Raw genomic sequence first — 26,648 nt, 5'->3', positions numbered from 1 at the left:
TACAACCCCATCAAGTTTCTTCACTCAAATCACAAGCACAGACAGTGGGAAAGAAAATGCGTTACCTGAGACATGGTGATAATCAAGAATGTTTAAAAGAAGCCCACTACAAGAGAAAAAAAACATGTATGAATTCCCACAATGGCTCAAGGTGTTGAAACCAGGCTCCTAATGCAGTAAGCTTAGCCACAAACCTTAGACTCTCCATCTCTTTTTCTCCCAACTCTCTACAATTCACCTAAGATTGTTTAGATGGAGGGATGTGGTTGAGAGTGGTGGCGTTGATGTGGAAGGACATTTTCAGTCAGGCAAGAGAGTTCGGATGGTGTTCGTTTTTCATCAAGGCTATTGATTTTTCATGCAACGGAATTGGGTTTGCTGATTTTTTCTGGTGTGTTTGCAGGGGAAGGGCTAAACTATCACTCTTCTTCAAACTCAGCTGAAAATCATGTGGCTACCTACTTAAGAAAACTAGGCCTAAATTTGATGATTTTCTGCAACTGGGGCGAGTTGAAAATCTACTTGAATTCAAGAATAGAGCATCTAAGTAGACAACAATTTGGGTATTCACAATCAACGTCTACTACTTTATACATATAACATGATTTATTCCCAAGTCTTACAAGAACACTCAATTGTTGTTGGCACAGTTTATTTCAAACCAAGATAGAAAATGGAAAGACACACAATAAAGCAAGATAAATGCATATAAATGGTACTCACATAGATAGATAGTCAGAAAACATAGAGTTCAATAGCAAAACATTAACTAACAGCTTACTAAAAAGATGAGTTTTTAACCATAAACATGCTAACACAAAGTCGATGACCATAAACAAGCAAAGGCTTACTAATCCTTGCTTTCCATGGCCGCCAAAACAAGCTTGGTTTGGGCTACTTTGACCTCCAACTGTTTGAGGTAAACCTTGAGCTCTTCCACCTTCAGCTTGTTCCACTCATTCTCCACATCCCCTGATCCAAAAGCGGCTTCCCCATAGATGCAAAGTCTTTCCTCCATTGTCGCCCCACACCGATTCAAGGTCGTCGTCGTCTTCTCCACCTCCCGACTCTTCCCATCATCAGCCTCCTTCTTTCCTACGGCTCTCCTAATCACACTCCCATTAGCTCTCGGACTCCCCATCACCTTCACAACCCCCTTTTCCTCATTCCCCCAAATCGCTTTCGAGAGATCATATGCCATTTGCTCCTGTGGCTTCGAGAAGGCCTTCTCCTTGCCATCCTTCTCCCTGCTCTTTAAGTACTTTCTCTTCAGCCTCCTTATCTTGTCCTGCAACTGCGTCCTCGTGAAATCTGTGAAATCTGTTTGTACACTCTTCTTGATAAAATCGTGATATTGATCCAGATTCGCAATTGGATCGACTTTGAACTTGTTCTGGAACTCTATCATCCCTTCCAAAATCACGATCTCGTCCTCCTCGCTCCACAGCCTCTGGAACATATTCGACTTCTTCTCTGTAGTCTCCGGCTCGGCGGCCTGGCTCTTCTTCGGCTTCTTTGCATCCTTACCGGCCGTATCTTCAACGGGGCGTTTCGCGGCAGCGGCAGATTTCGCCGGAGTGACAGGATCGGCAGCGGGCTTGGATTTGGCCTTCCTGCTTGATTTCGGAGGCTCTTCGACTGGCTTCGCGGCGAGTGGAATAACTTCCGGGGCGTCGGACTCAGACTCCGTTTCAGATCCGGAGTCGTCTTCGTCGGAGGAAGAAGGGGGCGGCAGCGGCTGCGAGGGTTTGGTGGCGGGAATCGGAGGCTGAGGTTTACTTTGGGGAGGGGTGGGGTCGAGATCGGCGTCGGACTCCTCGTCGGAGCTTCCCTCCTCGCTGGAATCCGATTCGGATTCCTCAACTGGCTTCACGGGTTCACGGTTTTTAGGCATATTTTTTTTTCACAGAGAGAAACTAGGGTTTGTGGGGTGGGAGTCTTGTGTTGTGCGCTTTGTTTTACTTAATTTTTTTGAGTTGATATAATAAGCCTATTTATCGTGCCACACCACACGAATACTCTCCATCTAATTCATTGGAAAACAACTGTCGCCCAAAACCCCGAAAAAAATTTAATGTATGTTTCCCAAGTCGAATACACGTAGTTCGAGTGAATAGTAATTTTTTCGAACTTCAAATCAAATTCTAGTAGTAATATACTTTAAATATATTTTTTTATTCATTATTTAAAAGATACATATACATTTTTTTTTAATTTTACTTTTATTATCATAAAAAAGTATTTACAAAAACAACTATATTCTCGCCTTTCTATGAGTTACATGCGTGGAGTAGTTTCGACTTAAAATAACACTTATATGTATATTCATTCATTAATGTAATGGAGTATTAAATTATCAATGTAAATATTGCTCCGTTAAAATGTCATAGAACTATTCAAGTATGCAACTAATCACATTCTAAATTATTTCAAATACTCATTTTAATGAATTAATTACTCATTTATCTGAAACTGATTTTAAATCATCAAATGTAGTAAATCAATCTATTAAAAGATTGATTTCCATTTTAACTAAATAAAAAGACTTAACTTACGCGATCTATTGCATTTACTTCCACTCTGAATTTAGAATAGCTTATTTTGCTTTAATATTTTTGTATTTCACATATACTGGATTAAGAATACATCGACGAATAAGTTCATTTTAAATAATTGTGCTAACACAACACAACCAAATTCCAAATTTAAGCATGTAGTCAACAGTTTCACGCTGTCTTTAGCAGTATTTTCTCGCAGATTTCTCGATCAATATACAGTAGGAGAAACGAAACGAGAATTTCGATCAACTATTTGGTCTAAAGAATACACACATTGTAAGACAGGTAGTGAATTACTTTCCCCATCTGTACGCGAATTCCTTAGCAATATCGTAAGCCACCTATGGCTGCTGCACTACTGAATCTTACATCCCCCGGAATCTTGACCACGACGAATATTACCATAGGACGACAGCTCAAGAAAGTCCATGTCCCGATCTGCACCAATTCATATTAAGCCATCAATTGAATACAAAAGAATAATCTCTGGCACTTGGTTGGTCTGTGGAAATAACATATACTCGAATCTGCTTCTTTCACGCGGCTGTTAATACACTTGCAATTATGATATTTTGCAATCACAATCACAGCATCCAAGATATCTTTAAAACAAAAACTCCAGAGGTCATGTCATATTGCATTCAAGAGAAGAATCTAACATTTTATCGAAATACTATCATGCTTTGGTCATATCACTTTTAATAGTTTCAGAGAAAATGTTACAATGCGCGTGCACATATACCTGACACCCGGCAGTAAGCACTCTTCCGAATAAGCTCACTTTTGGATATCTCTGTCCGGTTTCCCTTGGATCGGTTGACAGTTGCCTGTGCAACAAAAACGATTGCATAAATAAAAAGCATGTTATTTATTGACAGTTACCATGATCAAACTAAACAATGCATTGGTAAGGATACATTGGTTCGCTGGAGGTGACAGTCTTCTCCAAAAACGATTGCATAAATAACTGATTGGTAACATTGCATCCTTACCAAAAAAAATTATTTTGGAATTTCTCCATAGTCTTCTCACTATCCACTATATATAAAATAACTAAGATAAGAAGAGGAAAGAAACTTTAAGATATGAAGGTAATCCGTCACTGCAGGGAATGCATCAGACTCATATTCATCAACATAAGGAAGAAACTGCAGTACTAACTTATCAACCAACTTTTTCCAGATAGAGATACCAAGATGCTTGTTTTGATACATTTATACCCCATGTTTCCTCAAATGTAAACAAAACAGCCAGCGGGAATATTATTCTCCAATAAACTCAAAGAGTATAGATAGAATCACGAAAAGCATTTACTCGAAGATAAAAGGAGTAGAATTCACACACATACCAAGTAGTGCAACATCTTAAGGCAATGAACAGAAGGCGTCTTCTTAATAATTAACAACGAAATCAGAAAAATGTAGAAAAAAAGTTCTGGACAAATTTATGAAGAAGGCGGGAATTACCTGCAACACTTGGCAATTTTCTAAGGTGCTTTTCCCACCCTGCATAAATGCAAATCTTGAATTTCATAAGCAGTATCAAATAGAATAACAATCCTTAAGAAACAAAAAGGATTTGGCAAATATTGATACATACAACAACCATCGAATATACAAGAAAAGATCAAAACTTCTTTCCATGCAAATATACTGTAGTGTTGTACGACAATACGAATATACAAGACAAGAAAAAGATAAAACGACATACAAGTATGACTATGGCCTCATTGGTATAATGTAAATCTATTCTTTCTTCCAAAGAAGTTGCAATTCAGTATGTCATACAGCCAAGCAATACCAGAACATCAGGAACAAAGAAGCAACTGTATTATTTGAAGTTCTCAAAATTTTAGCAATGATTGACTTAGGAACTGTTGCACGCCATCCACAAGGTACAACGAAATTTTTGTTACTGCCGACCACCTACTTGACGGTTACAAGCCCTAATCAACAAACTGGATTACATAAGGATCTTATATCTAACAATCTGAGCTTCAGAGCCTCAGATTCAGCTGAGACAAAGTAAACAAGCAAGATTACAACTTTTACAGATAAGGTTAACCATATGGTGTCACATCAGGTCCTAAAACAAACTAAAAACAACTTAAACAGATGCCTGTTCATCAGGATCCTTTCATAAATCTTGTATATTTGATCTCTTTTTACAGAACGAGGTTAATCTCGATTCCTTTTACTTCATCTCTAAGGGAGTACCAATTTCATTGAAGATTACACACTGTTAGTTATATATACAAAATATCATAATCCTCATATGAAGTCAGTTTCTCAAGCCATTAGCCATCAATCACAGTTTCAAATGAATCAATTGAAATTAATTTACTAGCCATTGCCATTAAAAATGCTAGTACTACCTTAGAGTAAGGAATAATGTGATCATAATCATGGCAGAGGCAACCGGGGCAGCCGACAAGCTTCCTAAACAGAGTGTTGCCCAAGGCGTCGCGGCGCCACCTATCCGGGTGTCGGCCCTTGATTTTCTCGGCCTTTTCCCAGCATTGTTGCTTCACGCTGTGCGGGAAGCTCCTAGGGTTCGAGCTCTCCGGCGACTCGAATTCTCGGAGGAAGAGGTCTCCGTCGACGATTGCAGCTGCGGATGGTGGAGGGGATGACCTCCGGTTCGGGCTGTCGGGCCGGGCCCGTCGGGCGGAGGGAAAAGGGGTGGATTTTTTGGTTTTCCGGCGGTTTTCGGCCGTGGTATTTGTACTCATTGTTTTGGATGAAATATGTGAGCAGCCTTATCATATAACTATTCAAAACAGATGGGAAAAAGATTAATTGTTCAAAAAGGATTAATTTTGAATTTCATTGAAAATTTTGGTTTTAATTAGATTTGGAGCATATAAACATTTACCGTTAATTTTAAGAAGGGATATTGACATCTAATATCATGGAACTTTCAAAAAGTTGAGTTTTTCCCACGAACTTTATAATTGACAAATAATTTCACGAACTTTACCCTGGATTTGTTTTTTCCCACGAATGAAAAAAATTCATGTTATTTTAATAGATTGAAGAACAATTTTGGAGGGTGTGCTTCAAGAAAAACTATCTTCAAATATTGAAAAACTTGAATCTCTCAAAATTATTGTCGAGAAATTACGAAAAAAATCTGTATCATAATATTATTTGTGAGAATTTTGTCATTGGTGGGAAATAACAAACTCGGGGTAAAGTTCATGATATTATTTGTCAATTTCAAAGTTCGTGTGAAAAACTCAACTTTTTGAAAGTTGCATGATATTAGATGTCAATATCCCTTTTAAGAATAACTTAGTTTGATTGTTATGTGCTACTAATAATTGTTTTTTAATGGCTAAATGAATATAAATTTAAAGGTCGCGCTACAGTAGATGCGTACTCGAAATTCTTAGGTATTAACATTCTATCCTTCGGCCAACTCACACACTAATAATCCCTTGTTTTAAATAAATAAATATAAATTTAAAGGTTTAGTTGACATGAAAATAAAATAATTTGCGTTACTTCAGTAAATAAAATAATTTTTTCAACGAAGTTCTCTTATCATTTTGAAAGTTGAAAAGGTACATGTCCACATGAGATCAGCAACCTTAACAATGCATCTCTTCTTAGAGCATCCGCAATGCCGCCCTTCTCGGCGGACGTCGGAGAGGCTTCGGGGAAGGGCGCGCTGGACGTCCAGCATTGGGGCGGAGAGGGGCGGACACGCCCGTGGCTTGCGGACACGGGAGGGGCGCGGTCGTCGCGGGTCGTCCGTGCCGACGTCCGCCATTGCGACGACGCGCGGACTTTCCATTTTTTAATTTTATATATATTTTTTGTACTATGTATATTTTTTTAATAAAGTGGTTGTAATTTCTCCGTATTTGTGTCGAAATTTTAATTCCGTAAATTGTTACATTTGGTGAATTTGTGAATTTTTATTATTGTGGGAAGTCCGTCGGGATGTCCGCCACTGTGCAGTGGAATGTCCTTATGACGTAGCAGTGCGGTGGGAAGTCCTTATGATGTGGCAGAGGGTGTTTTTGAGATGTCCGCGGGGATGTCCGCCGGGACATCCGCACCACTATGAATTGCCCTTACGATAACAAAATGCTAGTTTATATTAAAGGAGTAATGATGAATGAGGAAGGAAAAACCATGATTAGAGTTTACACTAAACTCTAACATTAAGGTTTGGGCTACAGGTTTAATTTGATCACTTCCATTTTTTTATAAAAAATTACTCCCTCTATCCAACAATAAGTATCCCATAATATCATTTTCGTCTGTCCACTAATAAATGTTTCATTTGCTTTTTTTTTACTACTTTCGATGTTAGACCCCACATTCCACTAACTTTATTTCACTCGTATTCAATATAAAACTAATAGGGAGTATATAAAAGTAGGACTTATTTTACACTAATATTTTCCACTCACTTTCTACAACAGTTCTTAAACTCGTGCCTGATCAAATTGGTCTTGTATTAGTGGATAAGTTAGGGTAGTATAAAGGCATGCATTGGCAAGGTACAAATTGAGGTATGCATAGGAGAAAGATTGAGAAAATGTAAATTCAGGAGGCAGAAGCTTTTAGAACTGAGTTTTAGTACATGTTAAACAAAATCATTTGATCAAAGAGTAGGTGAAACAAGGTGTGAATATGAACATGAAAGGAATTGAGACAGTCCAAGGCATCAACGAGAACCATCTACGTACTTTAAAGTAATACTATATAAGTATTTTCATTAGATGGATATTCTGTTTCAAAATTTCTTCCTATACAAGTAGTATATTAATATACTCCTATTAAACATTAAAGAGCAAAAACTTTAGACTGATACGGAGAAACCCGTATCAATGATAATTGGCGAGAATTCGCCGGATATTGAAGGTCCGTTCGCGGGATTCTCCCGTCGAGCAACCGATGAACAAAGACGGAAAAGTAAATTGTAGAAAAATAAAAGACGGAACGATAAAGAAAATTATATTTAGTTCATAATTCCTTCAAAATATAACAAAGACTCATATTTATAATACTCCTATGAATAACCTAACTTGGTGAACAAGATAATAAAGATACGGAAAAGATATGGTAATATATTAATAGAGATATGGGAGATATTTCGGGAGATATAATCGTATCATAGACACACTCAATCTCTTTACTGTGTTTAAGTTGGGGAATTAGGGAAATGACTCTATTTCTATGTGAACCTACAAAATATTATAATCAAGTCATTAGTAGTTGTAACTTCTAGTAAAATTAAGTCTATCTTCGAAATTTTTGTCACAATTTCAGCTCACTTGCCCGTCCGCGTCTTACTTTTTGAACCGTTCAACAATTATTTTTACAATACAATACCACATCCATGACTTTATTATTATTATTATTTACTATTTTCATTATATGGTACATCATCGATTCCACCTAAGCGATATCACCAATATTTTTTTCTTATTTATTTTAAATTTACTTATTTGACGATAAAAATTATAATAATATCAATCAGAATTATTTCCATATCAATATCAAATCACGGTTGAAATTTACATTTATTTTGTGAGGAAAATAATAGTGCATCAACTTATAGAAGAGCGAGGCAATTGGTTGGAGTCTTGGAGATACTATTCTTGCCAGAAGTCATAAGTCAAGTCAATGAGTAGATTTCTCTTTACACATTTCGATCAGACAAAAATAAAAAGAAACACGGTAACTGGAAATACCCAAACTGTGCAATTTATAAAATAAAAATAGGAATTGACTATTTACGTTTTCAGCATTACTCATGCTTCATAGGTAGGAAACAACAATTAATTATCTGATTAACCACTAATTAAAAGTTAATTAATTTAACTACATGTATAGAGTTCCTTCTTCCACAACCTACCCGGAAAGATTCCATAGTAATTATACACTCACACTTCACTTTCAACAAAGCTTACACTAAATTTCAAAGAAACTTCCTAGAAATTATTTTACTCCTCTCCATACCATGTCTATAAATCAACAACATTACCAACAAATAAAATCCATCCAAATATAAATTAGCTCAAAATAATTATAAAAAAAGTGACGAATTCAAAGATGTCATCAACTTCACTCATCGCCAACACTGCAAAAAATCTCATCAATTCCACATCTTTCATCCTATGGTGCATTCCATACAGCTTGTTACTAACATTCCAAGACTTCTCCTCTTGCTCTCGACGCGTGTTTAATCTCCTATGGCATCGTACACGCCTCGACTTCTCTCATAAGTCGAGCCGTGTCTCCACCAAGTGCAACATCTCATTACCTCCTACTCCTCCCGTTGCCAAAATCACTAGCGACGACGTTGAAGTCGTGATGAGGCATCTGCAGCTGCCTCATCACAAGCCGTTTTCCCAAGACTCTATTGAGAATATCGAAGACATGTTTGAGAGGGCGGAGCCGTTGTTGGACGAAGTGAGGGAAGCGTTTAGGGTGTTCGATGAAAACGATGATGGCTTCGTGGACACGGAGGAGTTGAAGAAGGTGATGAGTTCATTAGGTTTGGTGGAGTTGTCTCAACAAGAATGTGAGAGGATGATAATGGTGTTTGATGAAGATGGTGATGGGAGGATTAGTTTTGGGGAGTTTGTGAAACTCATGGAGGAAAGTGTTTGTTGAAAGTTGATGGTTATGAGCCTTGACTTTTTTATTTAATAGTGATTGGCTGATTGTCATTGTGTGCATATTGGAGACTAATTGCGTACTACGAGAAAAAAAATGTTAAACGGCATTTTTTTATTCTGATGGAGACACTAATTTTAATTTCTAAATATATAATTGACGCTTCAAAAAACATTTCTAATCATGGTCTCCCAAGTAAAATTAAGGATATTAAACAAAGTGTTGGTAAAATTGTGCAAAATATAAAGTGTAGTAGGAGTATTATTTAGTTTATCAATGGCTACATTTGAAAGAGATACGGTGTATTATGTGTATGGATTCTTCAATTGAAATTAAATACTACTAGAAATAAAATTAATACCAAACGGGAAAATGTGTTCGAATATCTATGTTAAACCATCTACGTAACTTATTTTCTCAACCAAAAGCTGTAGCAGAAAAGTCATGTGTTTTAATGTTTACGATGATTTGTCAAGTTTTCAATTGACAGTTGTTATATGTTGGTTAATGTAAAATTTCATTCTATGATAATATTGTCATAAAAATATGGATTTTGGAAAAGTCACGCGTTTTCACGTAAAATTGATAAAGTAATACTCCTCCGTCCCCCAAATTTTGTCACAGTTCAATCGGACACAGGTTTTATGTAATGTAATGGAAAGTGAGTTGAAAAAATTGATAGAGTGTGAGTCCTACTTTTAAAGTACTTATTAGTTTTATAATAAAATGTGAATGAGAATAAGTTAGTGGAATGTGAGGTCTACTATCAAAAATGGTAAAAAGTGAAATGTGACAAATTTTGTAGGACGAATGGAAATGGAAAAATGTGACAAAATTTCAGGGAGCAAAGGGAGTAGAAATAAAAGAAAAAAATAATTGGAATATTGTTAGAAAAAAAGAGGTCCACTTAATAACAAAGAAAAACTAATAAAAATAAAAGTGAACAAATTTTATGGGACGGACCAAAATAGAGAACTAAGACTATTTTCTGGATGGAGGAAATATTTATTCATCAACATTTGTAAATCTCACGGCGTTGGAATATGCATACTTAAATAAACTTCAACATGTAAATATTAATGAGTTGATATTGAGTTGTACGAAAATAAATATGGGAAATGAATGATTTAATTGTGACCACAGAAAATAAATTAGTCAATGAATGAAACATTGTTTTTCTTCAAGAAGTGTGACAAGTGTCAATGATCTCATCCTGTACAATAAACATCTCGTTTGCTAACGAATTCGAATCAAATCCCAGTCCAAAGCATCAACAAATATAAATAACATTAACAAAAAAACCATAATCTTTCATTACATCATGTGTATGTCAATCACCCCTTAATTGAATGTCTGAATAATGGTGTTGTGCCATGGATCAGACAGATGCTGCAACAGGTTGTCGAATGGCCCTTTTCCGGTCACGTTGTGCTGAATAATGAATCCCAAAAATGCCAGCATTGCTAGCCTCCCTGCAAAAGAATTACCAAAAAATGTCATTTCTATGTGAATACATGCCACGTGTATGTATAAAATGACATCATGCAGTAGTCATGCTGCTTACCATTGGCAACCTCCTTTTCTTTTGCCTCGAGTGTCGGGGCGAAGTTGAGGGGGTTGAAGATGCCACCCGGGTACCCGACTTCGTTTGGGGGCAAGCTGTAGCTCTTGAAGATCGGGTCCTGGTTGACGCTTCCTGGGTTTTTGATGTCTTGCCACCTCCGGATCTCGACGTAGTGGAATAGGATAAATTCGATCACAAAGAGTGTTGATGACGAGGCGAAGTACTCGGCCTTCCCAGCGTCGTACCACTTTGGGGCGTTGATGAGCCCGACCGAGGTCAGGACTTCCGGGAGCAACATTCCGGCTACACCGAGCATGGCCCACCGCCCGTTAACGAGCTCAGCCTGGATAAACCAACGAAGGTTCTCTGGGTCCTCGGCGAGTCCCAACGGGTCAAACCCGTTGTCTCCTGCGAGACTAACGAGAACATAATAAAAAATATCCTATGTTAGTTTCAGAGAAAACAGATAAGACAAAACATGATAAGAAAAACATATTTTAATTTATTATAGGTCATATGACTCCAAAATAGAGAAGTTATCAACCCAATCAAATTGGCCTAATACGCCAAATATAGCCATAATGAATGCATATCATGCTATGCTCGATTAAGCAAACACACCTGCCGTCAAGATAAGTTGGAGAGGGCAATCCGGGTAGCCATTCGCCTTTCTTGGCTTCAACCTTGAGTGATGAGCTGAAGGATGAGACAGCTGGCCTAATTGACACTTCCCGGTTCAATTTTCCGGACGAGCCGGTTAAGAACCGGGTTTTGGATGAGCACGGCCGGAGAATGGTGATGGAGGCTTGTGTAGTGGCTGCTGCCATCTTCTTTATCCGACTTGCAAGAATGAGATTGAGAAAGTTTTGCTTTGTATTGTTTATTAGGAGGTAGAAATGAATGTTTTTGTGTACGAGTTTATAGTGTGTGTTTGTTTGTGGTGTTAGTTTGTTTGTGAAGTTTGGAATAGCCAATGGGAATCCATTGCTGTTATCCTTATCTTTCTTGGCATATCCATAAATCTATTCATACATGAGTTGGCTATTTTAGATATCATGAGGGACCCTTTTTCTCCAATCTAGATGTGGTTTAGTGTTAGTATTTGATATCTTAGGAAAAAAGATCTTGCACATGTGGAATATACGTATAATTTACCAATTGGTTTGTGACACTTGTCAAATATTGTGGATGATATATGATTGGCTCGTGTCACCAATGTATGTGAAAATTTCCCCAATTTCCATATTTTATTAGAGAATGAAGTAGTATATGTTTTTGTAATAAAACAATAATAGGATTTCAATAAACAAACATTTCTATGGAGTTTTGCATTTATATGTAAATACATAAAAATTTCATATATTCTTTTATATTATTCCTTTCATATTATTGGATCAATTAGTAGCATAATTTCATTTCGATAAAATATAAACAATTGCTAACTTCAAAAAATAATTGCCACTTAGGTAGACGACGCTATAATTTAAACAAATTATGATAAATTTGCAATGTCAATTTTCAGCTCTAAAAAAATATACTGCTCCACAATGTTAATATAGCTATTGGGCCTTGTCCTAAAAAATGAAGCCTATATTTCGGGAAAAAAAAATACGTACCCAAATCATATTTTGAAGCCCACACCACCGAACAATCCTCAACAATCTTCTAACTATTTTTTCCTTCTCAAATTCAGAAAAAACAGATTTAAATATAGTACTATTTAGTAATTTCCACAAACAATTTTCGTTTTCATTGTGGTAGACATGCGACTTTACACATCATGTCAAGGGTGAAACGATGTTTTTGACCCTATTGTGGGACTTTGTTAATGTAAATATTTCAAAGAAGAAATAAATTACATTTAAAACTCTCATATAGTACTATCTATAGTTAATACTACTCCACATATGTAAGTAAAAGTTTGAAATTAGAAAATCAATCAAAAACCCAATCTCCAGGCCAGGGACATCTCGGCAATATATTAATTACATTATTCTACTGGGACATTTTTGCAAATAGTCTTTCTTTTACTGTGGGTATAAAATCCCTCCATTCCACTTGCAAAATCGAAATCCTAAGGTCATCCATCTTCAACCATTTACACTGAACTCAAACTCATTTTTCCAGTTCTATCATATCAAACAGTAATTCTACTATAACTATTTACACCAAACTCAAATCCAAAAGAATATTCTATAATCACCTACGTTTTTTACTTTTTCAATCTTACCTATATATTTATTTAAATTACACATTAACCCACAACACTTTGTCAAAATAATTTTTCAAATATAATTAAATAATTTAATACAATTATTTATAATAATATAAAATATATTATACATTCAATAAAAAATACACTAGTAGTAACTATTAATATTACGATTATATATGTATCAAAAGTTCAGTGTATTACTAACTATTAATATTACGACTTAATCAAAACTTTTATTTCAACTAATTATTTCAAAATTTGCAATTTCATAGCCTAAATGAATCATGACTTGTACAAAAAAACAAATACATAGTATATGATTAGCCCAGCCCATCAATATATTATACTCCCTATTAATTGAATTTTAAACCTAATTTTATCTTCCCCTGCGCCGCAATCTTCTTCTTCTCTATTCTTCTTTCTCTAATTTTTCGTTCCCTTCTCTGGTTCTTTCTGCATCTCAAAATTTTCTGCCCAAGCTCTTCAACAATCAACAATCCTCCATAAACCTGGTAAGCCCTTGCTTCCATTCGAAAATACAAAAGCATGAGGGAGCCAAGTGCAATTTTCAGAAATTTCAAAAAGTGAAATGCAGTAGCAACTGCATCTTTTGTGTATCTCTGTTGAAAAAACGGAAAAACACACAATTTGGGATGTGATTTGCAGTATGGTTGGAGGTGAATTCTACCCCAAGGTCGGTAATGCTAGGCCGCCGCCGCCGCCCAGATTCATACTTTTGGTGATAGGTGATGTTCACTATCTTCGATTATTCTTATTTTAAATTCGATCGTCTCTCATTTTTGCTCAATTTATCTTGTCTAGCTGCGATATAGTACAAACATTCTTGTATTTTAAAGTGATCTTTCTTTGATTTTCCATCCGCCGATGATGGTGTTAAATATACTATGAGTGATGTTTCACAATGTGTAAAGTATATTCATCTGAGCCTTAAATAAATAAAATTCCTAATCCTCTTCATTTTTCTTCTATGATTTGAGGGGTTTCGTTCATTGATCATTTGCTAGTGATGCTAAAACAGACAGGGACATCAGAGATCTTTTAGGGGAATGATTGAATAGTCTAATGGGAATCTCTCTGATGCAATTTGAATTTTTGTTGGGTTTTAAATCTGAATTTTGAGAGCTAAACATTTTATTTTTCGTTTAATCCAAAGTCAGTTTGCCAATGATGTACCAATATTGTCACTACCTCTGAGGCAATCTGCCAATTTAAACCATTTTCAATTTATTTTGTTGGTATCTTTCGAATTTTTTTTATTTTTGTAGTATGATATTATTGGTGATTTGGATTGAGAGTGGCGGCCATTGTCTGATGATTACTAAAAAAGAACGGAGATTTGAATGGTGGTTTTGTTGAAGCCTGGTAATTATTGCTTTGCATTGCATTGCATTGGCTCCAATTCCATCCTTGTAATTAACTTCTACTTCAAATGAAGGCTTGGCTTGGCTTGCTCTTCATCCACTCATTTCACAATCTTTCGAAGCATCTTATAATCTCAATAAATGTTGTGATACGAAATAATCTACACTACTTTATAAAGAAACTATCTTGTATGGGAGAATTTCCTTTGAATTTGTTCTCACAAGAAAAAAATATTTCATTTGAAATCGTTGAATACAAAACAGGTAAGTAAAGTTAACTTCATTTGTCACTTTGGGAATGGGAATTGTTGTAACTTGCTATGATGAGGGAAGATCATATTTTTAGCTATCTTCAAATCAATACACATCATTCGGCCCAGTAAATTGCAGCCCATTTTTTTTGCTAATCCTTAGGCGGCCCGAAATGTTCAAAGGGGAGCCCAATTTCAAATGTCTGTGCGATTGGTACCCTTAAAGTCATTAGCTAGATTATTGGGATAAAGTATGTTTCAAGCTTTTTTGTGTTTATATAATAAACACATTGCGAGTGTTTGGTAGCAATATGAACATAAAATTGGACTTGGTTGAGCGCATCTGATGTGTTTTCTTTCCCACGAGCCTGTCCATGTGGTCCAGAATCTTAGTTGTCATGTTGTAAACGACAGGGGGGGCGGTTCGCGCGATGAAAGGAGGATTCGGATCATTGGATTTGCCCAAAAAAGTTGTACGCGTGAAACTCGGAATGATTTTACCGGGTCATCCTGTTTAATAACAAAGTCATCAAACACATGACTTAAATAGGATACTAAACATCCCAATTATCATGCTTATATTTGGTGTAATGCTTTGATTGTCTCAATTAAAATAATCATGTACTTCATTCTAATAATGTTCTATTTTCTTATTGATAATCGTTTCTAATGATATAGTAAGTTGAGCATTTAGTCACAACAACTTACATGATGTGTTGCGTGACTCCAATGATAATCAGATTTATAGTTCGAATTCCCCACTATCGATATTCATGCATATTCTGATGTGAAGAAGAAATAATTTATGGTACAATAGTTTTGTAGAATAAAGTTAGAAAATCTTTGTAGAAATTTATATCCGAAGTATAATCTTTCTATGTTTTTGTCTTTTCATATTCTCTACACTTGAGCATATACGTAGAGTACCTATCACACAGGCTCTGGCTAATGGGCTTATTTTGTCTTGTAGTATGATTATATTCATTCATAATCAACTATAATTAATTAAGTTATTATCTTAATCTAGTTCAAAATATGATTGGATCTAATATTGTGTGTAATTGTTTTAGTTGTAATATTACAAAAAAAACTTACAGTGTATTTTAAGGACACAAAAATAGAGATGCAATTATATGTATTCGTAAATTTTGAAAAATAACCACAATTTTGGGATGCAAAAGAAAGACTTCCTAAGTTGACAACAAAATATATTAATCTTTTTAGGATGCTTCCCTTTGAAATTGGAGCATAAAAAATAAAGACTCTTTTTAAGCGTTGGTGATATATTTAGAAACACAAATTTAATTATTTTGAAAATTGTCTTTAGCCTTTTTTTTGTTGTGTGCACTGAAAATTTAATATCGATAGTAAATTGAAGCCAAACTAATTTTAAATTGAAGCCAAAAACTATTTAATCGTTTAATATATATATATGTTCCTTGATTAAATTTATGTCAACTAGTATAAAATTATACGTTTAATATCTATACATGTGTCTTCTGTTTCTCATTTTTTTTGTAGAATATGTTCCTCGGTCCATGTTATTATTCTCTCTTTAGAATTTTCCCATTCAACAAAACATGCACAAAATGTGTGTTACATATCGACATTTTGCAGTCAACAATATTTAAATTATCATTTGTTGAGCTTCAAACTTAGGAGGTGTCTTCCTTTTCGTTTTCCTCCTTATTAGATAGTAGGAAGTTTCTTACAACTTGTTATTGTTTCTATTAATAATTAATAATGCTCGACTTTTGTTACTTTTTCGCCTTTTAAGTATACTATAAAATTTTGTTTTATTGAGAAGACGAATCAGATTAACTGTAACATCCAACAACGTTCTAGTTATTTTCTGTACTACTTTTCAATGTGAGACTCACAAGAAAAATAATGACATACTCACATACTACCTATGAATGCGAAAGACGAATATAAAACTCGGTTAAGAATAAGTACTTTTAAAAAATGGATATTGGTCTCTAAAATCATAAACTTTGATCAAATTTTGGTATTTTCCATGAACTTTAAAATTGGTCTAAAATATTACAAACTTTACATTTTGTTTGTTATTTCCCATGGCAGGTCAATCACCATATCTAACCAACTCTCGTGCATTTTTTTTTATTCTACTTGGCACTATTAAATCAACGTGATTTTCCACGTTGATTTTTATCCTACTCGTAACGAACTTAAAAAATAATCTAAAATATCATAAATATTTCATGGTTTCCCACTTATAATAAGATTTTTGCCGAAGATGTCTTACTTGGGTTGCCATGGAAAATAACAAACAAAATATAAAGTTTATGATTTTTTAGACCAATTTTAAAATTCATGAGAAATATCAAAATTTGGGGGCAAGCTGTAGCTCTTGAAGATCGGGTCCTGGTTGACGCTTCCTGGGTTTTTGATGTCTTGCCACCTCCGGATCTCGACGTAGTGGAATAGGATAAATTCGATCACAAAGAGTGTTGATGACGAGGCGAAGTACTCGGCCTTCCCAGCGTCGTACCACTTTGGGGCGTTGATGAGCCCGACCGAGGTCAGGACTTCCGGGAGCAACATTCCAGCTACACCGAGCATGGCCCACCGCCCGTTAACGAGCTCAGCCTGGATAAACCAATGAAGGTTCTCTGGGTCCTCGGCGAGTCCCAACGGGTCAAACCCGTTGTCTCCTGCGAGACTAACGAGAACATAATAAAATCCTATGTTAGTTTTAGAGAAAACAGATAAGACAAAACATGATAAGAAAAACATATTTTAATTTATTATAGGTCATATGACTCCAAAATAGAGAAGTTATCTACCCAATCAAATTGGCCTAATACGCCAAATATAGCCATAATGAATGCATATCATGCTATGCTCGATTAAGCAAACACACCTGCCGTCAAGATAAGTTGGAGAGGGCAATCCGGGTAGCCATTCGCCTTTCTTGGCTTCAACCTTGAGTGATGAGCTGAAGGATGAGACAGCTAGCCTAATTGACACTTCCCGATTCAATTTTCCGGACGAGCCGGTTAAGAACCGGGTTTTGGATGAGCACGGCCGGAGAATGGTGATGGAGGCTTGTGTAGTGGCTGCTGCCATCTTCTTTATCCGACTTGCAAGAATGAGATTGAGAAGTTTTGCTTTGTATTGTTTATTAGGAGGTAGAAATGAATGTTTTTGTGTACGAGTTTATAGTGTGTGTTTGTTTGTGGTGTTAGTTTGTTTGTGAAGTTTGGAATAGCCAATGGGAATCCATTGCTGTTATCCTTATCTTTCTTGGCATATCCATAAATCTATTCATACATGAGTTGGCTATTTTAGATATCATGAGGGACCCTTTTTCTACAATCTAGATGTGGTTTAGTGTTAGTATTTGATATCTTAGGAAAAAAGATCTCGCACATGTGGAATATACGTATAATTTACCAATTGGTTTGTGACACTTGTCAAATATTGTGGATGATATATGATTGGCTCGTGTCACCAATGTATGTGAAAATTTCCCAATTTCCATATTTTATTAGATAATGAAGTAGTATATGTTTTTGTAATAAAACAATAATAGGATTTCAATAAACAAACATTTCTATGGAGTTTTGCATTTATATGTAAATACATAAAAATTTCATATATTCTTTTATATTATTCCTTTCATATTATTGGATCAATTAGTAGCATAATTTCATTTCTATAAAATATAAACAATTGCTAACTTCAAAAAATAATTGCCACTTAGGTAGACGACGCTATAATTTAAACAAATTATGATAAATTTGCAATGTCAAAAATATACTGCTCCATAATGTTAATATAGATAATGGGCCTTGTCCTAAAAAATGAAGCCTATATTTCGTAAAAAAAAAACCTACCCAAATCTTATTTTGAAGCCCACACCACCGAACAATCCTCAACAATCTTCTAACTATTTTTTCCTTCTCAAATTCAGAAAAAACAGATTTAAATATAGTATTTAGTAATTTCCACAAACAATTTTCGTTTTCATTGTGGTAGACATGCGACTTTACACATCATTTCAAGGGTAAAACGATGTTTTTGACCCTATTGTGGCACTTTGTTAATGGAAATATTTTAAAGAAGAAATAAATTACATGTAAAATTCTCATATAGTACTATCTATAGTTAATACTACTCCACATATGTAAGTAAAAGTTTGAAATTAGAAAATCAATCAAAAACCCAAACTCCAGGCCAGGGACATCTCGGCAATATATTAATTACATTATTCTACTGGGACATTTTTGCAAATACATAGTAAGGGTGTCCACTATGGGTAAGGCGGGGCGGTCGGCGTGAAGGAGGGCGGAGGGAGAAGGAAGGCGCGGCTATCATAGTGAAGGGGGTGTCCGCCTCGGAGGTGGACGCGGCGAGGGGGGAGGGAGGCGGCGGATGCGGGATAGCCGCGTGCGGGGCGAGGACGCGGCGGGCGTCCCTATAGCCGCGCCTATAGGCGCGCCTCCTATAGCGGAGGACAACCGCCGCGGCTGGCGATTTTCCGATTTTTTAATTTTTTTTTTTTTACACTTCAATTCACCTATAAATACACCCCACTCCATTCATTATTTTCACACCATTCCAATACAACATCTATACAAATTTCTCTCACTACAAATTTGGGACGGAAATGAACAATATGTGGAGAGACAACTGGAATGCTCTGCTTCAACAGATGCAACACCAGGCCGCCCAGCAGGTAGCGGCCGATTTTGCAGACGAGGCGGAGGCTGCGGAGGATCCGATCCCTCGCACCATTACTCAGCGGCGGACAATCCCACGAGACCACGTCGGTGCTCACCAACGTTTAATGGATGATTACTTTGTGGATAACCCCCGTTATCCACCCGAGATATTCCGCCGGAGATTCAGGATGTCACAGCGGCTGTTCAACTATATAGCGACGAATTTGGCTGAGCATTACCGATGCTTCACTCTCCGGCGTGATGCGGCTGGCCGGATCGGGCTGTCCACACAACAGAAGTGCACCGCTGCAATCCGACAGCTTGCCTACGCCGGACCAGCGGACATGTTCGATGAATACCTACAGATGGGTGAGACGACTAGCCTCACAGTGCTTAGGCAGTTCTGTAAGGGGATCCGGGAAATTTTCGGTGGGGAGTTTCTACGGAAGCCCAAACCGGATGAGTGTCAGCGCCTACTGGATATGCACGGGGCGGTGCACGGCTTCCCAGGAATGTTAGGAACAACGACATCAATGTTCTTCAGTCGTCGCCGCTCTTCAACGAGGAGTGCCGGGGTGAGGGACCAGATATCAGCTTCGTAGCCAACGGTACGCAGTACAATAGGGGCTACTATTTGGCAGATGGAATATATCCTCGGTGGCCCGTATTCGTGAAGACTGTCCGCCAGCCAGTAGGACCGAAGAAACAATATTTCGCGCACAAACAAGAGAGTGCTAGGAAGGACGTTGAGCGGGCTTTTGGTGTCCTCCAATCGCGGTGGGCTATTATACGGTGTCCGGCACGAGTTTGGCACGAAGATGATGTCGCCAATATTATGTTAGCTTGTATCATATTGCATAATATGATAATAGAAGATGAAGGATTTGCGGCAGAGCGATGGGCACCGGAAGAGGGCGCAAGTACAAGTCACGGTGTCGCCTCCGCGCCCATCCAGATGGGCGTACCACGGAGCAATGAATATTTGATCCAACGCTTCGCGGATATGCGCAGGACCACATCACATAACACACTGCAGGCGGATTTGATTGAAGAAGTGTGGGCACGTAGGGGAGGTGGTGGCGTTGTGTAAACTTGGTAGTGATTTGTATTAGATTCAATGTAGTGTGTAATTTTAATTTTAATTTTGAAATTAGTGTGTTTAAATACAAATTTTTATTTTAATTTGTATTTTAATTTAAAGTGAAATTTTATTTTTATTTTTAATTCGTATAGTCGACTTCTTCTACGTACGTATATCCCGATAAATTTGTTCGTAATTACTTGAAACATTAATAAAATGAAAATTGATTATAAAATTTGGGGGCTATTGGAGGTGTCCACTATAGTGGCGGAAATAGAATTTTGGGGCTATGGACAAAAATCCGGGGCTATGGACAAAAAACTGGGGCGGGGCTATTGGGCGTGTCCACTATATACCTTATAGTGGACACCCTAATATGATTAGCCCAGCCCATCAATATATTATACTACTACTAATTGAATTTTAAACCTAATTTTATCTTCCCCTGCGCCGCAATCTTCTTCTTTCTCCTCCTTTTTCTTCTTCTCCTCCTCCTCCTCCTTCTCTATTCTTCTTTCTCTATTTTTTCGTTCCCTTCTCTGGTTCTTTCTGCATCTCAAAATTTTCTGCCCAAGCTCTTCAACCATCAACAATCCTCTATAAACCAGGTAAGCCCTTGCTTCCATTCTAAAACACAAAAGCACGAGGGAGCCAAGTGCAATTTTCAGAAACTTCAAAAAGTGAAATGCAGTAGCAACTGCATCTTTTGTGTATCACTGTTGAAAAAACGGAAAAACGGACAATTTGGGATGCGATTTGCGGTATGGTTGGAGGTGAATTCTACCCCAAAGTCGGTAATGCTACGCCGCCGCCGCCCAGATTCATACTTTTGGTGATAGGTGATGTTCACTATCTTCGATTATTCTTATTTTAAATTCGATCGTCTCTCATTTTTGCTCAATTTATCTTGTCTAGCTGCGATATAGTACAAACATTCTTGTATTTTAAAGTGATTTTTCTTTGATTTTCCATCCGTCGATGATGGTGTTAAATATACTATGAGTGATGTTTCACAATGTGTGAAGTATATTCATCTGAGGCTTAAATAAATAAAATTCCTAATCCTCTTCATTTTTCTTCTATGATTTGAGGGGTTTCGTTCATTGATCATTTGCAAGTTATGCTAAAACAGACAGGGACATCAGAGCTCTTTTAGGGGAATGATTGAATAGTCTAATGGGAATCTCTCTGATGCAATTTGAATTTTTGTTGGGTTTTAAATCTGAATTTTGAGAGCTAAACATTTTATTTTTCGTTTAATCCAAAGTCAGTTTGCCAATGATGCATCCTATATTGCACGTACTGTCAGAATTAAACATGATGTACCAATATTGTCACTACCTCTTAGGCAATCTGCCAATTTAAACCATTTTCAATTTATTTTGTTGGTATCTTTCGAATTTTTTTTATTTTTGTAGTGTGATATTATTGGTGATTTGGATTGAGAGTGGCGGCCATTGTCTGATGATTACTAAAAAAGAACGGAGATTTGAATGGTGGTTTTGTTGAAGCCTGGTAATAATTGCTTTGCATTGCATTGGCTCCAATTCCATCCTTGTAATTAACTTCTACTTCAAATGAAGGCTTGGCTTGGCTTGCTCTTCATCCACTCATTTCACAATCTTTCGAAGCATCTTATAATCTCAAGAAATGTTGTGATACGAAATAATCTACACTACTTTATAAAGAAACTATCTTGTATGGGAGAATTTCCTTTGAATTTGTTCTCAGAAGAAAAAAATATTTCATTTGAAATCGTTGAATACAAAACAGGTAAGTAAAGTTAACTTCATTTGTCACTTTCGGAATGGGAATTGTTGTAACTTGCAATGATGAGGGAAGTTCATATTTTTAGCTATCTTCAAATCAATCCACATCATTCGGCCCAGTAAATTGCAGCCCATTTTTTTTGCTAATCCTTAGGCGGCCCGAAATGTTCAAAGGGGAGCCCAATTTCAAATGTCTGTGCGATTGGTACCCTTAAAGGCATTAGCTAGATTATTGGGATAAAGTATGTTTCAAGCTTTTTGTGTTTGTATAATAAACACATTGTGAGTGTTTGGTAGCAATATGAACATAAAATTGGACTTGGTTGAGCGCATCTGAGGTGTTTTCTTTCCCACGAGCCTGTCCATGTGGTCCAGAATCTTAGTTGTCATGTTGTAAACGACAGGGGGGGCGGTTCGCGCGATGAAAGGAGGATCCTTCGGATCATTGGATTTGCCCAAAAAAGTTGTACGCGTGAAACTCGGAATGATTTTACCGGGTCATCCTGTTTAATAACAAAGTCATCAAACACATGACTTAAATAGGATACTAAACATCCCAATTATCATGCTTATATTTGGTGTAATGCTTTGATTGTCTCAATTAAAATAATCATGTACTTCATTCTAATAATGTTCTATTTTCTTATTGATAATCGTTTCTAATGATATAGTAAGTTGAGCATTTAGTCACAACAACTTACATGATGTGTTGCGTGACTCCAATGATAATCAAATTTATAGTTTGAATTCCCCACTATCGATATTCATGCATATTCTGATGTGAAGAAGAAATAATTTATGGTACAATAGTTTTGTAGAATAAAGTTAGAAAATCTTTGTAGAAATTTATATCCGAAGTATAATCTTTCTATGTTTTTGTCTTTTCATATTCTCTACACTTGAGCATATACGTAGAGTACCTATCACACAGGCTCTGGCTAATGGGCTTATTTTGTCTTGTAGTATGATTATATTCATTCATAATCAACTATAATTAATTAAGTTATTATCTTAATCTAGTTCAAAATATGATTGGATCTAATATTGTGTGTAATTGTTTTAGTTGTGATATTACAAAAAAAACTTACAGTGTATTTTAAGGACACAAAAATAGAGATGCAATTATATGTATTCGTAAATTTTGAAAAATAACCACAATTTTGGGATGCAAAAGAAAGACTTCCTAAGTTGACAACAAATTATATTAATCTTTTTAGGACGCTTCCCTTTGAAATTGGAGCATCAAAAATAAAGACTTTTTAAGCGTTGGTGATATATTTAGAAACACAAATTTAATTATTTTGAAAATTGTCTTTAGCCTTTTTTTTGTTGTGTGCACTGAAAATCTAATATCGATAGTAAATTGAAGCCAAACTAATTTTAAATTGAAGCCAAAAACTATTTAATCGTTTAATATCTATATATGTTCCTTGATTAAATTTATGTCAACTAGTATAAAATTATACGTTTAATATCTATACATGTGTCTTCTGTTTCTCATTTTTTTTCTAGAATATGTTCCTCAGTCCATATTATTCTCTCTTTAGAATTTTCCCATTCAACAAAACATGCACAAAATGTGTGTTACATATCGACATTTTGCAGTCAACAATATTTAAATTATCATTTGTTGAGCTTCAAACTTAGGAGGTGTCTTCCTTTTCGTTTTCCTCCTTATTAGATAGTAGGAAGTTTCTTACAACTTGTTATTGTTTCTATTAATAATTAATAATGCTCGACTTTTGTTACTTTTTCGCCTTTTAAGTATACTATAAAATTTTGTTTTATTGAGAAGACGAATCAGATTAACTTTAACATCTAACAACGTTCTAGTTATTTTCTGTACTACTTTTCAATGTGAGACTCACAAGAAAAATAATGACATACTACCTATGAATGCGAAAGGCGAATATAAAACTCGGTGAAGAATAAGTACTTTTAAAAAATGGATATTTGTCTCTAAAATCATAAACTTTGGTCAAATTTTGGTATTTCCCATGAACTTTAAAATTGGTCTAAAATATTACAAACTTTACATTTTGTTTGTTATTTCTCATGGCAGGTCAATCACCATATCCAACCAACTTTCGTGCATTTTTTTTATTCTACTTGACACTATTAAATCAACGTGATTTTCCACGTTGATTTTTATCCTACTCGTAACGAACTTAAAAAATAATCTAAAATATCATAAATATTTCATGGTTTCCCACTTATAATAAGATTTTTGCCGAAGATGTATTACTTGGGCTGCCATGGAAAATAACAAACAAAATATAAAGTTTATGATTTTTTAGATCAATTTTAAAATTCGTGGGAAATATCAAAATTTGACCAAAGTTATTGGTTTTAGAGACCAATATCCCTTTAAAAAATGATTTTATAAAAAACAAAATTACTTTATAAAAAAATATCTTAATTTGGAACCTTGATACGTAATCCACATGTTGCGATGGATATGGATAATTGTGACTTGTGAGGTAGGGACTTGTGATTGTCACAACTCATAAAATCCTATTTATGCTTTGTTTATTTTCTTTTATTTTTAAATTTTTGTCATTATACCCTAGACAAAAATGCATATCTAACTACTTTCGACTCAGATTTTAGTATATAGGCAGCGGTTTTCATCTCGATGATTAACTAGGAATAGGATAGTAGTATTATGTTATTCACTTTTATTTTGGGACATCATAAAAACTAAAAGTAAACCTTACATATTATAAACTTCATTGTATTTTACCTAAGTTGAAGAAGTTTGAAGCTAAGGAATCTTTAGAAGAATAATTAAATCGCTTTTATCTTTTTACCACATGTAAAATAAATCACAAAATCGTTCAAGTACATAAATGAATTCACCTGGTTCAATTTTTTCCCCTAAAATAAATTAAACAATTTCTTTTGGTACAACATTAAGTGCATGAGAATCAACCCTTGGAGACAAAATTATTTTTTTTTATAAAAAGTAAAAGGCTCAAACCATGAATGGTGAGCATAAGTTTACAAGGCGGCAAAAGATATCCAAGCTAGCAATTTCTCTCAATGTCAAAAAAACACAATCAACGGGCACCCAAAAGCTAACAAGATCATCACACCAAGGCAAAAAGATTATAAAAAAAAAAACCAAACAACCCAAAAGAAGAAATCACCTATATAAGTCTTCGAAAATTGGATCGAACTCTCACCCAAAGTTACTTTTGAGTCATCACTAAAATCATTGTTAAAATCAAAATCAAAATCAAAATCTAACCTTTTGTCTTATTTTATTATGTGGATAATGTGTATAGTAGTATACTAGTAGTATATAATAAGAGAATTGTGAATAAATTAATCATCTGCCATATTTTTTAGTGATCCTATTATCAAGCTGTGATACTTCGGACTTGATTATTTAATGCCAGCTAGTTCACTAAAATAATCTGATTCAAATAGTAGTATTATATTTCTGCGTACAAAATACATAAATAATCATGCATTTAATGGATGTGTGAGTTAAATGGGGCACATTCACTTATATCGAATTTAAGGCAAATGTTGGACAAGATGGACTGCTAATTGATGAATTTGTTCCTTTATAAAATGGGTTTGAGGGGCTTAAGTCTCTATTAATTTTTTCTTAATGTAATTTACCGGAAATATAAAAATAGTGAAGTATACTATCTTTTTTTTTGCTACCTCTGCCATTGAATATGCATTTATATTTGTGATTAACAAGGTCTATTGTTCAGACCTTATATCCTTGAAAAAAGGTGAATTATTCAGAAGGTGACATGCATTATACATTTCACACAAAATTATTACTACGTGACAACATTAAATAATTCAATATAGTCCACTAGACGTGACTAATTAAGTTTTGCATACGGTCTATTTTATGCCTCGGAAATTTCCATGGTTTTGATTGAATTTAGCGACACCTTTTTTTTAAAATTATTGGCTTGTTTTACCAATAGCTAGCCAGGTGGTGTCTCATTTTATTTTTGATTCAACTTTAATGATGATTTGGTGTATTTAGTCAATTTCAATTATTGATTGCATGCTTACAGTGAAGTTTTGGTTTACGTTGATTGACATTAGAAAGAATCAAATTACAATGACTTTTATACTTCAAAAATTCACGAGTAATATAAAATTTTAATTTAGAAGTTGACATATTGGACACCAATAATTATTAAAAACTTAGTTAATTAATTAAAATTCTATAATTAAAAAAATATTTAATACTATGTTAAATTTTAAATAGGCCAAATTTTACTTGCTTCAGATTATTTTGCTAGAGTATTATATAGTATATCAATTTTCTTTTTCAATTTCATAATAGGCTCAATATTTGTTTTAAATTTAGATATTTGTCAATTGAGTTTTGACGCTAAAATGTAGTAGTACTACAAAAATTGACAATGGCGTCTCATAAAGCCAAATGTCGTTATTGAAATCATCTTTATTATGGTGCAATGTCTGTTGTGTCATCCAACAAAAAAGGGTGAGCTACAAAATCCCAC

At 35.3% G+C, this 26,648-nt stretch overlaps 5 protein-coding genes, 2 long non-coding RNA genes and 3 other non-coding genes across 11 annotated transcripts; 6 read left to right on the top strand and 4 right to left on the bottom strand.

Moving 5' to 3' along the window:
- Positions 1 to 689: 689 nt before the first annotated feature.
- On the bottom strand, positions 690 to 1,972 carry LOC121748590 (STOREKEEPER protein-like). Its single transcript, XM_042143046.1, has one exon. The coding sequence runs from the start codon at positions 1,892 to 1,894 to the stop codon at positions 851 to 853; it is 1,044 nt and encodes a 347-aa protein (XP_041998980.1). The 5' UTR covers positions 1,895 to 1,972; the 3' UTR covers positions 690 to 850.
- Positions 1,973 to 2,659: 687 nt separating this feature from the next.
- LOC121749847 lies at positions 2,660 to 5,327 on the bottom strand. The gene is made up of 4 exons (XM_042144499.1): positions 4,933 to 5,327; positions 4,025 to 4,063; positions 3,301 to 3,385; positions 2,660 to 2,996 (listed from the first exon to the last, which is right to left on the bottom strand). The coding sequence occupies exons 1-4, from the start codon at positions 5,287 to 5,289 to the stop codon at positions 2,914 to 2,916; spliced, it is 564 nt and encodes a 187-aa protein (XP_042000433.1). The 5' UTR covers positions 5,290 to 5,327; the 3' UTR covers positions 2,660 to 2,913.
- Positions 5,328 to 8,563: 3,236 nt separating this feature from the next.
- Positions 8,564 to 9,313, top strand: LOC121747485 (probable calcium-binding protein CML47). Its single transcript, XM_042141524.1, has one exon. The coding sequence runs from the start codon at positions 8,630 to 8,632 to the stop codon at positions 9,191 to 9,193; it is 564 nt and encodes a 187-aa protein (XP_041997458.1). The 5' UTR covers positions 8,564 to 8,629; the 3' UTR covers positions 9,194 to 9,313.
- Positions 9,314 to 10,347: 1,034 nt separating this feature from the next.
- On the bottom strand, positions 10,348 to 11,733 carry LOC121748215 (chlorophyll a-b binding protein 4, chloroplastic-like). The gene is made up of 3 exons (XM_042142444.1): positions 11,382 to 11,733; positions 10,761 to 11,176; positions 10,348 to 10,668 (listed from the first exon to the last, which is right to left on the bottom strand). Exons 1-3 carry the CDS (start codon positions 11,585 to 11,587, stop codon positions 10,538 to 10,540), a joined length of 753 nt encoding a protein of 250 aa, XP_041998378.1. The 5' UTR covers positions 11,588 to 11,733; the 3' UTR covers positions 10,348 to 10,537.
- Positions 11,734 to 13,362: 1,629 nt separating this feature from the next.
- Positions 13,363 to 15,268, top strand: LOC121748217. Its single transcript, XR_006039411.1, has 2 exons — positions 13,363 to 13,721; positions 15,023 to 15,268. It is a non-coding gene; the product is annotated as an uncharacterized LOC121748217 (long non-coding RNA).
- Positions 13,993 to 14,080, top strand: LOC121749950. The gene has a single exon (XR_006039752.1). It is a non-coding gene; the product is annotated as a small nucleolar RNA R44/J54/Z268 family (small nucleolar RNA).
- Positions 15,269 to 16,601: 1,333 nt separating the features above from the next.
- On the bottom strand, positions 16,602 to 17,845 carry LOC121748216 (chlorophyll a-b binding protein 4, chloroplastic-like). The gene is made up of 2 exons (XM_042142445.1): positions 17,493 to 17,845; positions 16,602 to 17,291 (listed from the first exon to the last, which is right to left on the bottom strand). Exons 1-2 carry the CDS (start codon positions 17,696 to 17,698, stop codon positions 16,934 to 16,936), a joined length of 564 nt encoding a protein of 187 aa, XP_041998379.1. The 5' UTR covers positions 17,699 to 17,845; the 3' UTR covers positions 16,602 to 16,933.
- Positions 17,846 to 20,781: 2,936 nt separating this feature from the next.
- On the top strand, positions 20,782 to 22,799 carry LOC121748628. Of its 2 annotated transcripts, none has more exons than XR_006039498.1 (2): positions 20,782 to 21,216; positions 22,551 to 22,799. It is a non-coding gene; the product is annotated as an uncharacterized LOC121748628 (long non-coding RNA). The 2 variants fall into 2 exon arrangements; XR_006039497.1 differs by lacking the exon at positions 22,551 to 22,799 and adding an exon at positions 21,796 to 22,169.
- Positions 21,488 to 21,575, top strand: LOC121749949. Its single transcript, XR_006039751.1, has one exon. It is a non-coding gene; the product is annotated as a small nucleolar RNA R44/J54/Z268 family (small nucleolar RNA).
- On the top strand, positions 21,651 to 21,728 carry LOC121749969. The gene has a single exon (XR_006039770.1). It is a non-coding gene; the product is annotated as a small nucleolar RNA snoR122 (small nucleolar RNA).
- Positions 22,800 to 26,648: the final 3,849 nt, after the last annotated feature.

This window comes from Salvia splendens, chromosome 9 (genome assembly GCF_004379255.2).
Source record: "Salvia splendens isolate huo1 chromosome 9, SspV2, whole genome shotgun sequence".
Classification (NCBI taxonomy): Eukaryota; Viridiplantae; Streptophyta; class Magnoliopsida; order Lamiales; family Lamiaceae; genus Salvia; species Salvia splendens.
This window is presented reverse-complemented; position numbering and strand designations above follow the sequence as displayed.

What these genes read in the sequence shown, in the direction of transcription:
- LOC121749847 (XM_042144499.1), bottom strand. Translation starts at nt 5,289, where the DNA reads ATGAGTACAAATACCACGGCCGAAAACCGCCGGAAAACCAAAAAATCC. An exon ending in AAAATTGCCAAGTGTTGCAG is followed by an intron (nt 3,386 to 4,024) that starts GTAATTCCCGCC and finishes TTTGTTGCACAG; the next exon opens with GCAACTGTCAACCGATCCAA. An exon ending in TGCTTACTGCCGGGTGTCAG is followed by an intron (nt 2,997 to 3,300) that starts GTATATGTGCAC and finishes GAATTGGTGCAG; the next exon opens with ATCGGGACATGGACTTTCTT.
- LOC121748590 (XM_042143046.1), bottom strand. Translation starts at nt 1,894, where the DNA reads ATGCCTAAAAACCGTGAACCCGTGAAGCCAGTTGAGGAATCCGAATCG.
- LOC121748215 (XM_042142444.1), bottom strand. Translation starts at nt 11,587, where the DNA reads ATGGCAGCAGCCACTACACAAGCCTCCATCACCATTCTCCGGCCGTGC. An exon ending in CCAACTTATCTTGACGGCAG is followed by an intron (nt 11,177 to 11,381) that starts GTGTGTTTGCTT and finishes TGTTCTCGTTAG; the next exon opens with TCTCGCAGGAGACAACGGGT. An exon ending in AGAAAAGGAGGTTGCCAATG is followed by an intron (nt 10,669 to 10,760) that starts GTAAGCAGCATG and finishes ATTCTTTTGCAG; the next exon opens with GGAGGCTAGCAATGCTGGCA.
- LOC121748216 (XM_042142445.1), bottom strand. Translation starts at nt 17,698, where the DNA reads ATGGCAGCAGCCACTACACAAGCCTCCATCACCATTCTCCGGCCGTGC. An exon ending in CCAACTTATCTTGACGGCAG is followed by an intron (nt 17,292 to 17,492) that starts GTGTGTTTGCTT and finishes TGTTCTCGTTAG; the next exon opens with TCTCGCAGGAGACAACGGGT.
- LOC121747485 (XM_042141524.1), top strand. Translation starts at nt 8,630, where the DNA reads ATGTCATCAACTTCACTCATCGCCAACACTGCAAAAAATCTCATCAAT.